Source organism: Telopea speciosissima, chromosome 5, assembly GCF_018873765.1.
Source record: "Telopea speciosissima isolate NSW1024214 ecotype Mountain lineage chromosome 5, Tspe_v1, whole genome shotgun sequence".
NCBI classification, from domain to species: domain Eukaryota; kingdom Viridiplantae; phylum Streptophyta; class Magnoliopsida; order Proteales; family Proteaceae; genus Telopea; species Telopea speciosissima.
Window position 1 is genome coordinate 2,363,241 of NC_057920.1, and position 13,906 is coordinate 2,377,146.

The 13,906-nt window shown below is 41.3% G+C and overlaps 1 protein-coding gene across 1 annotated transcript in view; it reads right to left on the reverse strand.

Moving 5' to 3' along the window:
• The window catches only part of LOC122661566 (mitochondrial outer membrane protein porin 2), a 33,077-nt gene extending 22,921 nt beyond the window's left edge, over positions 1-10,156 (reverse strand). Inside the window, exons 1-2 of the mRNA XM_043857004.1 lie at positions 9,967-10,156; positions 9,797-9,864 (exon numbers count right to left, since the gene is read on the reverse strand). Coding sequence (XP_043712939.1) covers positions 9,797-9,864; positions 9,967-10,015 — 117 coding nt within the window. The 5' untranslated portion in view covers positions 10,016-10,156. The remainder of the gene's footprint in view (positions 1-9,796; positions 9,865-9,966) is intronic.
• Between the last annotated feature and the right edge of the window lie 3,750 nt (positions 10,157-13,906).

Genomic DNA, 13,906 nt, shown 5'->3' on the forward strand with positions numbered 1-13,906 from the left:
AATCGAAGCTCACCTCTGCAGATCTGTTTTCTGTCCTGCTGCTTGCAACAATCGAACCAGCTTTTCTTTGAAGCCTGAGCCCTGATCCAGTAGAACTTTGGAGGGTTGAATCAACCACACAAGAGCCCCAGTCGATCCCAATTCCAGCCCAGTCTGCTGGCTGGTTTGACCGGCAGAACCTGACCTTCTATTTTGGTGCTATCCCCATATCTCCCAACTCCACCATCAGAATTGAGTGAAACTTTTAGCACTGCTTTCCTTCCATACAAGCTTCAATCGATCCAAGTTTGGTTGCATTCCCGTGGCTGGTTTGGTTTGAAACCCTAACCTTCTAAATCTGCCTTTGTTTCTAATTCTGATTTGCTACCTTTATTGATGATCTGCTGCATTTATTATTGATCCTACTGTAGAGTGGTTCTTCCTTGAACCCCTTCTACATTATCTGGGAACCAATCAAAGTATTTATTATTGCTGGACCTGAAGTTTGCGATCCTTTTGTAGACTGGTTATAACTTGTGACTCGTCTACATTAGTTCGCCTTTTACAACTAAATTTACCTTTTACCCATATATACTTTAGTGATAAGGACCCCTAACACATAAAATAAATCAAAATCAGTTCCACAGCATTCCAGACTTTGGTTTCCATTAAACCAGTTACCAAAAAAGAAAAAAACACTTTCCATTAAACCATGAAGCATTATTTTAAATAAACATCCGGTATTATAGTTATCTGAAAAATCACCCACCTTTAATCCTACACCAATTATTCCATAATAACAGTGTCACAGAGCATATACAATCATCCTGTTAACCACTGACTCTGTCTGTAATTAGTGTAACAGGAATGAATTGACCACAGCTTCCAGTTCCAAGGGTACTTTTTGGTTCCCAAGTTCTTACCAAAACAGCCAACCATAGTTATCATGGCGGTTAGGCGACCCAAGGCGTTGGAGAGGGTAAAAAATTCATGGCGACACCAAGTAGGCATCCAAGGCGCCTGCCTAGGCGACCAAAGCGTCTGGACACCTAGGCGACGCCTTGACAACTATGCAGCCAACCAAGAGTAGATACGACTATATAACATTAAGACTAGGTCAAGGAATTCAATGTGAGCAATTGGAAAGATATGTTAGCTATTCATATTACAAATATTTCTCAGTGTTACATGATTTACATAAACATTCACATGAAAAATCAGGTTATGCTAGCATGCTTCTATATCAAAAAGAATAGAGCAAGTGCAAAATGTTGACTCCCATTAAGTTCTTTGCAACATCTGGAAGTGGGGGATTTTTTTATTAAATTAAATAAAAAAAATGAAATAATTTCATATTGACAGAATCAAACTAATAAATTATCATGCCAAATTTATAAGCTTTCTTCTATGACAATTTTGCCTCGGAAGTGAGACACTGAATGTTTGAGAGAAATTAGTTTCCTGGAATTAATTCTACAATTATAGGATAAGATCTCATAATTGGTATAATAGACATAACAACCCTTATAAATCTTCTTTTCAAGTGGGAATACATATGCGATGCTTACTCTTGTTAATTACTATTAATTACCTTGATTTAAAATATTAACCTTGATTAACCAATCAATGTAGAATGAGTCAAATAAGTATTTCATTAAGAAAAATACCTGAATGTTTACATATCAATGCACATCACCATTGGCTTCCAATGAAAACCACACAATAAATGGAAACAATTAAAACTAGTTTGTGTAGGACCAGTTAAAATTCTTTTCTGGACTTTTCAGAATGCACAGCTAAAACAACCAAAGTTATAACTAAATTAGTGAATTATAAAATTACAGATAATGAGTTCCTGATAAACTAGAGAATATTGAACACCTATGTAACAACGACACTTCCTTCCTTGATTTTCTTTGTAGTGTATGTGCAGCCAGACATGGGAATATGCACTCAAGGTAATCTAGTGACTTAAAAGTCTTTCTTTTTCTTTTTCACTGAATTACATGGAGGAGATAAAACTAAAACCCATCTGCCACAAGTGTGTGTGACAGAGAGAGAGATACTGTATAATCATATAAGACACAAGGTCCATACCAATTCAAAAAGGGCACAAAGGAGGAAGAAAAAAGAAGTACAGAGATAAGACAGACAACGACAGCCAGTTATCTTAAATGGTATACAAATATATGTCCTCTCAAGATATGCATCGATGAAGAACTTGAAGAACATAGATCAAAGGATCACCTGACTTCATTTACTGTTAGAAAGGGCCATTACCCAGTGCATAGAAGAACTCGCCTCAGGTACAGGTTTCGACCAGCCAAAATAGTGAGTTGGGTCGAGATCTCGACGAGTTGGGGTAATTTTTTTTTCCAACTCGATGGCTGGTTTCGATGGGTTTTAGACCTATTTTGGGGCTGAAACTTGGTACTCAGTCTATTTTAGGCCATTTAAACACAATGAAACTATCAGATTTTGCAAACACAAAGTCCAAATAGGAGTTTCACTTCGGACCCTAGGTTGGTAGGCGAACACGTACTAAAATACCCTACTCTACACATAATTTAGTAATAGAAAGCAATCAAAGCATACAATTAATAAAAAACAACTTAAATAAGCATTAGAAATGTTAAATGTACTATACATCAATATGTTTAACATATTACATCTATGATCTATCATCCCATAAAATGTGATCCTTTCACTCATTCAAAACGAGTCAATCCACTTTTTTTTTTTTTTTGGGTGAATACAAGAATCCATTACCACAGAGAGAAACACAAAAAAGGAGCCCCCAAGGGGGAATTACAAGAGCAAATAGCAAGCCAAAGCCTCAGCTAATGGGAGCTGGAGCAACAAAAGAGACATTAGAGAGACCCCAGGATACAACAATAAGTCTGTTCCTTGGGGTGTCAGAACAAAAAGAGGGAGGAGCTAACAAAAGCTTCGAGCTGATTTCAAAAGAAATGGAATACCAAATCTGTTGATAAGAACGAGAATTGGAGGTCCATTTCTTGATATTACGCTCCATCCAAGTATGACTGAGGGCAGCACAGAAAGCCATTTTCCCAACTGTGTCACAAATAGAGGATCCGGCATAGGTCATATCCATCCAAACCCATTCTCTTGAGAAAGGGAGAATTCTTCTATGGGCAGGCTAGCATTTGCTCAGAATACCTTTCCAAATGGCCTTCGAAGTAGGACACTCAAAAAATAGGTGGTCCAAGTCTTCCACATTGTTCCAGCATAGGCAGCAAGCAGGGGAGACTTGGAACTGACGACTGCGAAGAAAAGCCTGAGTTGGAAGACAATTAGTGAAGACTCTCCAGGCTGTGAAGCAATGGCGAGGGATATGATGTTTGAACCAGAGAAGATTCCTCCAAACAGCCATCGTGCCTTTCCACTGAACGAGATTCCAAGCTGCCTTGGAAGAGAACAAGACCGAGCTGTTTGCTGACCAGGAAACACAATCACCTCTAGCTGGCAATCTTCTGGAGATGGACTGAAGGTCATTCCAAATTTGTATAAGAGCCGGGGAAGAGGTAGAGGGAGAAGCCCATTCATCATGATCTAGGATGTCTGCTACTAGAGCAAGCCTATGAAGCCCAGAAGCATAAATAATTCTTGGGGTGACCAAGTGTAAGAGGATCCCCTTAAGGTGCCAGTGATCCAACCAAAGGAAAGTAAAGAGACCATCACCAATCTGGGAGTGGATGGCATGAAGAACAAGGTGAAGGGACTCAATGATCTTGCGCCAAACCCAAGGAGCATCAGAAGAGGCTGAGGCACTCCAAATGGAGTCCTGCCGAAGAAGACCCAAATAAATCCAGTCAACCCATATGCTTTTCTTTTTTGAGGCAATCTTCTAGATCAGCTTGATGATACCAGTAGTGTTCACTTCTTTGATTCTTCTTATATCCAAACCACTTTCCTTTTTTGGGAGGCACACCAAAGACCATCTTAAGGGATGAAGAAATCTTGAGGATTTGTTGCCCTTCCAAAGGAAGGAAGCTAACAGAGATTCCAAGGACTTGATGGTAGCTTGTGAAAGACCATAAATGTCGGACCAATAGATATAAGAAGCCTCTTAGACAGATTTAATAAGCACTACGCTGCCTGCATCAAAGAGAGCTTGCCTTTCCACAACTGAAGTCTTTTCCGAATAAGATCCAACATGGGGGTACAATGATGAGTAGAGAGCCTGGCAGGAATCAAAGGAAGCCCTAAGTATTTGACTGGCAGGTGGCCCTCTTGGAAACCTGATTTTTCGAGAAAGCCTACTTTGTCCAGCTCAGAAACTCCAGCAAAAAAAAGAAGGGACTTAGAAGGGTTGATGCAGAGGCTTGAGAGCTCATGAAATTGCTAAAGACATAGCAAAGTGGAGTCAAGCGAGACGATGGAGGCCTTGGAAAAAATCATCAAGTCATTAGCGAAAGCCAAGTGGGTAAACTTTAAAGCTTTACACTTGGGCATAGGAGTGATGAGCTGCTGATCTGTACTGATCTGAATTTGCCTAGAAAGGACTTCCAGAGCCAAAGTGAACAAGTATGGGGGAGAGGGCACCCTTGTCGAATCCCATCAAAAGCTCCAAAATATCCATCTGGGCTGCCATTAATTAAAACTGAGAACTTTGGGGAGGAGATGCAGGAGCTAATCCAATTAACAAAAGCCACAGGGAATCCCATCTTGAGCATAACTTGAGATATAAAGTCCCATTTAAGGGAATCAAAAGCCTTGTGAATGTCAATCTTCAATAGAATAGAGGGGGCATGATTTTTCCTATCGAAGCCTCTGACTATGTCATTGCAAAGAAGAATATTGTCCGAGATGTTCCTGCTTGGGATAAAAGCTGATTGGTTGTCACTAACCAGTAAGACCACAACACTTTTGAGTCTTCGAGCAAGAATCTTGGCAATAAACTTGTAAAGAAGATTGCATAAGGCAATGGGCCTGAAATCATTCATAGCCAAAGCACCTTCCTTTTTAGGAATAAGGCAAACTGACACCTTTGATCTGGCTAGGGTTGAAGAAGAAGCTTTCAATGGTAGTAATAAGATCAGTTTTGATGATATCTCAGGTAGCTAGGAAGAATCCCATACTAAAACCATCAGGCTCAGGAGCACCAAACACCTTTAGAGAATGAATAGCTTCCACAATTTCATCTTCTTTTGGGATGGAGCTCAAAGCATCAAGATATTCAAGAGGAATGAACTTGTTGAGCAAGTGACCTGGGATAGGAACATTTTCCTCCAGGGGAGCAATGAAAATACCTTTGAAATGCTGAACAGCCAAGTCCTTTGTCTCCTTTATAGTAGTGGCAAGAGAGCCATCATGGGAAGTGAGCTGAATGATGGAGTTTGCATTGACTCGGCCCTTCACTGATCAATGGAAGTAAGTAGTATTGGAATCACCCAGGTCAGGCCACTTGATTCTAGATTTTGGCTTGAGGAAACTCTCTTCCCGAGAGAGCAAGGAGGATAGCTCAATAGAGGCCTCTTTCTCGACTTCAGCAAGAAGGCTATTGAGATTGTCTGTCTGCAGCTGAATCTGAATAGAGGCAAGTCTATCTTTACAATCAGCAACTTGATCAGTAATATTACCAAAAGTGTTCTTATTCCAAACCTTGAGGGCATCCTTGACATTGCGAAGCTTTCTGGAGAAAGCAATGAGGGGGGTTGAGAAAGCAAAAACTGGTTTGTTCCAAGCTTCCATAACCGTGGGCAAGAAGGATGGATGAGAGGACCACATATCAAGATACTTAAAAGGTTTGGGACGAAAGGAAGAGTAAAGCTGGATGGCAAGAGAGATGGGGGAATGGTCAGAGATGTCCGGGTTATCAAAAGTTGCATGAGAAGAGGGGAAAGTAGCTAACCAAGCTTCATTGACTAGACTCTGTCGAGCTTGCAAGAGATGTGATGAATACCAGCCCTTTTGTTGCTCCAAGTTAGAGGGAAGCCCGACCATCTAAGGTCATTCACACCAATGTCCTCAATACACTCATTGAAAGTGTCCATAGCTTCCAAGTCTAAGTGATCTCCACCTTGTTTTTCAGAACTGAACCTGATGGCATTAAAGTCACCCCCCAAGCCCCAAGGATGGGACCCAATGTTGCTGGCAATGGAATGCAAATCAGCCCAAAGGAGAGTCCTTTGTAAAGGACAATTGTGAGCATAGATCACAGTGAATAAAAAGGAAAATTGGCCCAGGCAGTCCGAAAAACTGAGATGAATGAACTAGGAGGAGGAGGAAAGAAGGGAGATGGAGATTTTGCAAGGATCCCAAAGAATCCAAATTCGGCCATTGGGGTGGTAAGAATAGTTGGAAATAAAGGACCAGCCAGAAGCAATAGACTTAAAAAATTTTCTGAATTTTGCTCCTTAATGTGAGTTTCAAGAAGGCAGCAGAAGGCTGAACAAGAAGACCGGAGACGGGAACGAAATATAGCATGCTTCGAGGCAGAATTCAAGCCTCTAGTATTCCAAATAAATCTTTGGATCATTGGGAAAGGGGGAGAAGGGGCAACGAAGACTCCAAGAGCCTGGCCATTACAGACCGAGATCTGGTTTCACTACGATGTCGACGCCTATAAGAGCAGTCGAAGGGAGAGGCAAAAATTGTCTTGCGAGAAACCAGGGGATTATGAGCAACAGGGATGTCGGGTAAAGGAGAAGAGGCAACTGGGTTGAGAGAGCTATCTGGGTTAGGGAGAGGACCCGACCCAAAAGAAGACTCAGGTAAAAGAGGACCTGGCCCAAGAACAGACAAGCCCATGTCAGTTGGGTGCAGGTCATGAGCATAAGAGGCGCACGTGATTACCACATGGTGGTTTACTGTGGGAGAGACAAAAGGAGTGGGCCCCAACAAAGATGGGTCAATTAAGCCAGGCGAGGAGGTTAACTCCTTTGTGCCTCGCACAGACGAAGCCAAAGAAAGAGATGCTACAGAGACCGAAGAAGGCAAAGGGTGGATTTCCGAAGGAGCCATCGACAGAGAAGCAGCTGTAGCAGGAGTACACCATCGCAAGAGCTAGGAAAGGGAAGGTCAGCTGCTATGGTTTCTGACATAAGAGACCTGTTGCACGGCATAACATCAAATTGAAGCTTTTCGGGACAAGTGCAAGGATCCGTATCCTCTACGTCAACTAGAAGGCTGAACCTGTTCTGACCCAAGGAGGAGAGCAGCTGCCTCGAGTTAACCAAATCCTTTGTAACCACCGCAGACAGCGTCGCTGCACTGTGAATATTCCGATGACGGGATCTAGTTCTCATCCTACCACGAGACCAAGGACGGTGCCAATTAGGTTTCAGTTGATGCAGAAGATCCTCTCCGACATTCAAAGCCACAGCATTGGCATTCAGAGTCGCGCCATCATGGGGAGAAGGGCCAGCAGAGGCATGGACCGAGGGAGAGCAAAGATTGGGGCATGCCCAAAGGTTTTGCAAACTAAACAATGCGGCGGCTTCCAATCATAATGTACCTCTTGTTCGAAAGAGAAATCCCCTCCTTTCACCATGATAAAAGTGGGAAGGGGATCTTGCACTGAGACTTCTACGCAAATCCTCGCAAAAGCCAGCCTATCCTTACGACGGGTCCTCACATCAAAGAACAAGGGCTTGGCCAAAACAGAGCCCAAGGAGCTCAATCCATCAGTACACCAGTAATGGAGAGGCAACCCAGGCTATGAAATCCAGAGAGGAATCGTGAAGAGGTCCACACGCCTGAGTTGGAGGAAGATGGGCTTCTTACCAACCAGCCAAGGGCCTCCCTCTAGCGCACGGACCTTGTCATGGGCGGAGGAGAATTTGAAGATAAAAAACCCATTGTCCAAAAGAAAAGTATCCAGATTTCCCTGAGGTACCCACTACTTGGAGAGGGAAACCTTGACGATATAGAAGGGTGGACGGGAACCGAGAAAGTTTCCAACGAGACAATTCTCCCACAACTTAGTTTCAAATTCCAAAACATCCGGAGGGCAAAGGGCCACCTTGTTCAAGCCTTCCGAAGAAGGAGCAACAAAATGGAGAGGCAGCCCATCAGAAGAAGCAGAGGCAGAGTTGAAGAGGGACTTCCAAAGGGAGGGGATTGGGGAACAAGGGAGGAGGGATGGCGAAAGTGGAAGGAGAAGCAGGGATGCAAGAGGAAGATGGCATCCCCAAGAGAGAAGCAGAAGAGGGGAGGCAAGATCAGGCCAAGGCAGAGACGTAGGTCAGCTTCGAGCAGCGTCAACATGAGATTTTCTATCGTTGAAGTATCGTATCTTGATTCTTGCTTTTGATTTTCATCTTTCTTTCTTAGACAGTCCACATGTTCTTCCCATGTCATAATGTTGTTGTAGTGTTGCACATAGTTTGCCACTACAATCATATAAGTGTTGTCATCAACTTCTTCCCATGTCATAATGTTGTTGTAGTGTAACATATATTAAATTGACATGAATCTACCAAGGTTTGAACAAATATTTTTGAACAAAATAGATTTGGGGAAAAATTGTTTGCCTTTAAAAAATTCTTCAAATTTGAGATGAAGAATCATAAATATGATGCAAATCCTTCAATTTTGTAGCTGAATGTAGTCTCCGGCAACTTGTATGCTGAAATCCAAGTGCAAAATGACGCAGCAGCAGCTCACAGGGGAAAAAAAGGTCGAAATCTGGAACTCGACAGAGAACTCGCGAAATCTGTCGAGTTCTAGAAGTCTTTAAAGTAAAAAGGGGTCGAAATCTGGATCGGGTCGAAATCTTGACTTGACCGAGATTTCACCCGAGATGGTGTAATTTTTAACTCGCCTATCATCTCGTCTTGACCACTTCAAAAAGCGAGATCTCACAAGTTCTCCTTCCATGACCCCAGTGTTGGTCCCACCTATGCGAGGTCCTAGGCGGGGTGAGTTTGGAGTCAGTCCTACCCTTTGGCATTTTTGCACAAAGTGGCCGCCCTCAAGACTTGAACCTGGGCATTTGCCTTGGCAGCCTTAATCTTCTACCATTGCTGTCAGCAATGGCCCCTCATTTACTGTTAGAAACTTAGAAAGCAAACACCAATATCTTATTTTATTTATTTCCATTTAAAACAAAATTAATCACATTTTGATTTTGGGGGGCAGGTTGCAAGACTGTTTTATTTGTAGGTTGTAGCCACAGCTTTTCGTTTGCTTCCCAAAAACGAACCTCATTCAGATGCAGTTCATACCATGTTAATAAAATTAATTAATTGATTTACTAAAGCCTTGAGTTTTTATAAGATAAAAATTCAAATGTGTATTCCATGAGCAGGTTGAATAATATAACATAATGACCCTAATGCTTAGGAATTACCAACCAAATAAAATTGAGTAATAACTGGACACCGACAATTAATAGAAGAAACAGAAAACGGATGTAGCAAATAAGAAATAACATCACCCTCGGTAATTTCTAAGTATAAACATTAAACATATGAAAAGATCAAATGTGTATTCCATGAGCAGGTTGAATAATATAACATAATGACCCTAATGCTTAGGAATTACCAACCAAATAAAATTGAGTAATAACTGGACACCGACAATTAATAGAAGAAACAGAAAACGGATGTAGCAAATAAGAAATAACATCACCCTCGGTAATTTCTAAGTATAAACATTAAACATATGAAAAGATAGTACAGTTGAATGAGAGGACATTGACCATTCAAAGCGAAGCTATTGCAACAAAAACAATGCACGTGTACCGGAAACACAATCCAGAAAGCCCTGAATGGAAGGCGTAAAGGCGATTGAAAATGATAGAAGAATAAACCAAAACTAAAGCAGACCAGAAGATGTTTCTATATCATACCAATCCGTTTTCAGAGTAGGTCGCGACGGTGAATTTCTGATCGCAGCTGTAGTCCTTGGTGAGCAGATCTGCAAATCAAATCAGCGCATGGACCTTTCAATAACAAAACACGACAACAACACATCGAAGAAAAATCATGGCGTTCAATAGAAATAGCAAATCATATTTACCTTTGGCTTTCTTGCCGATTTCGGAGAAGAGTCCCGGACCTTTACTCATGTTTCGAGTGAGAGACGGGGAGGGTATTTTGTTAGATGGGAATGAATACTAATGGAATCTTGGAAGTCCAAACCTCCCACCCCACGGCCTATGCAGATAATAGATCAAAGAGAGATCAAATGAAGGGTTCCGTCCGACTTTCCCTGGATGTTACGAAAATGAACGAGTGCCCTTTTTTATTTGTTTATTTACTTTTTTTTTTTTTAGGAGACAGTTCCTCACGACCAGGGTTTTAAGGCTCGGTTTGGTATGCATCCTATGTCTACTTCGCATTGGACGATAAAAGAAACTAGAGCAAATTATGGACACACCCCCTAGTTTCACTATTTACGTTCATTTTTAGATTTGTGAACGACTTAAAAATAAGCTTCCTATCATAAGTGTATACCGTTAATTGTAGTTAAATTTTTCAAAAATCCTATTTTATCCTTAAATTTTTTTCATAGATCATTTTACCCTTATGAGACATAAGGGTACGCCCAAACCCTTTCCCCCAAATAACGTTCTATTTCCATCTTCTTAACCTATCCCTTTCTTCTCCGGCGAACTACACACAGGAGAATCAAAGACCAGCAGGCTTCAAATTGTTTGAACTCCTTCAACAGATTTCGATTTGGCCTGCAACTCCTAGCGAAGGATCGCACCTCTCACCCCTATCGATTGCTACCACTGGTCGCCCAAATAGGATGTGAAGAAGGAGATACAATTTCTGCAGATCAAACCTAGCGGCAAACACAATATCAGATCTGATCTCTGGTTTAATCCTCACTACGGAGAAATAATAAAGGGGCAAGAAACTGGGTTTGGGTCGCCTGGAGTAGGAGAGCTCACACCCAAAGTATTAGAAAGAAAGAGAGGGGAAGGAGGGAGATCGATACCAGTCTTGGAAGGCTAGGGTACTGCTGGGCAGAACTAAGGAGGAAGACGAAAATAAGAAGAATGAATGAGAGAGGAAGAGAAACCCAATTGAAACCCAATAACGAAGGTTTTGTCAAGGGAAAAAGGGAGATAATGGGTTTCAATTATTGGAATTTCAGAAAATGGCAAGAGAATATGGGATCAGGGGGTTTGATGATGGCGGTTTGGGTGTGGGTTTCTCGAAAATGAGATCTGAGAGATGAGGGATGAGTTCAGACTTGCAAGACTTTTTTTTAATGGTTCAAAATTGAAACACATGAGAGCTTCTTTCTTGTACAGTTTCTCTGGTTTTGGAGAACAAAAGATTTGGGTTTTAGAACCTGGAATTGGACAAGGGAATCAAACTTCATAGGTTTGATGATGGCGGTTTGGGTGTGGGTTTCAATTATAGGAATTCCTTTTTGCTTTTTGAAAAATCTGGTTTTTCTTCCTCTTTTTCTTTTACTTCCAAGACTGGGGAGGCCGCCGGAGAAGAAAGGGATAGGGGGGTTGGGTTTGGGCTATGTTCTATAAGGGCAAAATTTTTCATGACAAAACCTTAATCGTTTTTGGGGTTTTGGGAGAGAAGAATGAGAATAAGGGTAAAATGGGGATTTAAAATAAATCATTGAACTAAGGGTAAAATGGTCTTTTTAGACTTACAAAATTAAACGTTTATTAACACCGTGAGAAATTAGGAGGTTTTTTAAAATAGTAAAATTTAAAGGGATGTTTTGATATTGTTTCAAACTATAGGGGAGTGCATGTAATTTGCTCAAGAAACTATTTCTATCATCCAATAATATAAAATCGACTAGAATGCATACCACACACTCTTTAAAACTCAAAATCGATAATGGTCAATGTTGATTTCGATTCGAATTGGATCAGAATCGACCTAAATCAGCCTTAAAAAACCATAGAATCAGTAGATCCCAAGAATATTCCAACATTTCTGGAATTTTTATCTCGGAATTGACCATATCAAATTGCCAAAAATCAATGTTGATGTCAGCCGATTGATCGATTTTTGAAACCCTGCTAAGGACGAATCGTTATCCCCTCCAATTTGCTGCTCGCTCCAATTCCTCCAATTCCTCGCATAGGATCGGAAATGACCACCCTACCCCCTGCCCGAACACACTACCCAAGGTGGGGTAGGATGGTCATTTTTGCTCCTATGTGAGGAATTGGAGGAAATTGGGGCGGGCAACGAATTGGAGGTGATAATTATTCGCTAAGGACGCAACTTGGAGGTGGGAATCTACACACTACACTACCAAACCAATGGTGGTGTAGAGACCGAGACCGATGTCATATGAATGGGGCCTATATGGTATGAGTGAAAGGAAAATACTAAAGAAAATCATGTGATCACATGAGAGGGACCCGGATTTTAATCGCCCCCAGTGCACCCCTGGGAAGATGACACGTGGACAGAGATAATCGAACTGTCCGATTGAATCCCTAAACCTTACCCTCCCCCTTCCTCACCCCTGATTTCTTCCCCATCTTTTTCTTCTTGTTCTTTTCCTTTTCTTATTGAATTGAACCCAGCTGAGCCTTACTCTCCCTCTACAACCACAGTCATTGAACCCTCTCCCTCCTATCTTCTCCCTCTCCATTTTTCTTTTCAACCCAAAAATCCTTTCCATTTTTTGAGTTGAAAAATCGAACCCTCTTACTGCTTTTGTTTTGGGTTGGGGTAGGGGCGGCAAGGGTGATTCAAATGTTTGGTTTATTCTCTAGGTTGCCTTTGGTTCTTCATATCAGTCCCAATTCTGTTAGAAATAGGATTCTAGGCAATCGGTATAAGCCTTGACAGAATCTGCTTCTATATATATGTATGCCTGAATGAAATATCAAAACAAATTCAGAAATAAAACAACTTACTGTACAACGATGACTGTCTTCTTGTTTCTTCCAAAGCAGCAAACATGAACACAAGTGGAGTCGTACAGAGAGTACTTTCCTTAAGGTGTGGAACGCCCCCTATATGTGCAGATCCGGGTTGACCTTGGCATTCTACCTCCAAGATAAAACCACTTCAATCACAATTGGCAGCACCCAAGAGTGATTACAATACGGAGCACCCGAAGGTAATTACTCAGTAATCAGAAAGGAAGAAGAAGAAGAAAAGAAACAAACAGAATGCAGAGAGCACACTGTTTGAAGAGTATAAGAAAACACTTGCACGAATTGTGTCTTTGTAGCCCAAAGCCCATTTGTATTTATACCCCCATATACAGACCCCTTTACGTATAGGTATGTGTACATACCAAGTCCCTACGTATGGGTGCATGTATATGCATGTGCCTATACAATGCATGTGCATGATGCCATTTCGAATAAGGGTGCATGTGCATATATGTGGGTGCATATATTTTACCAAAAAGAATACATCATATGAACCCACACCTGCCCCGCCCACGGCCCGGCTCGACTCCGCACGTGTGTGTGAAAAGCACCCCGGACCCCAACCTCACACATGGGACAAGGGAGCCTTTCCTTAGAACCCTATGTACCTTGTAAACTACATGAGCTCATATTAATTCACTTTTCTACTTGTCCCTAACCAATGTGGGACTAAACTTGAAGAGGTTCTCAATTTCTCATGCCTTTTCAAGTTTCTTTAGAAATGTACCAAAGAGGTCCTTGGTTCAAACTACCATGCACACACATATACAAGTGTTTCCAACAAAATCAAAACAAAGTGGAAGGAAAAGGTTTTTCATATTTGAAACTTATATTTCAAAAAGAACATTTCAAAAAAGAAAAACTTTGAAACTACGTTTTTGAAAACACAAAATCCAACAAATTTCGATCAAACAAAAACAAAACCCTTATCTCAGTTCCTCATAGCCAAGCATCTATTTCTTCATCTCTTGAACAGATTGAAGGCTTTGGCCTTAAAAAATGCTTTTGTTTATGTTCTGGTGGCTTCACAACTGAGATATCAAGCGAATACGTAAATGGATAAAAGAAACGATGGAA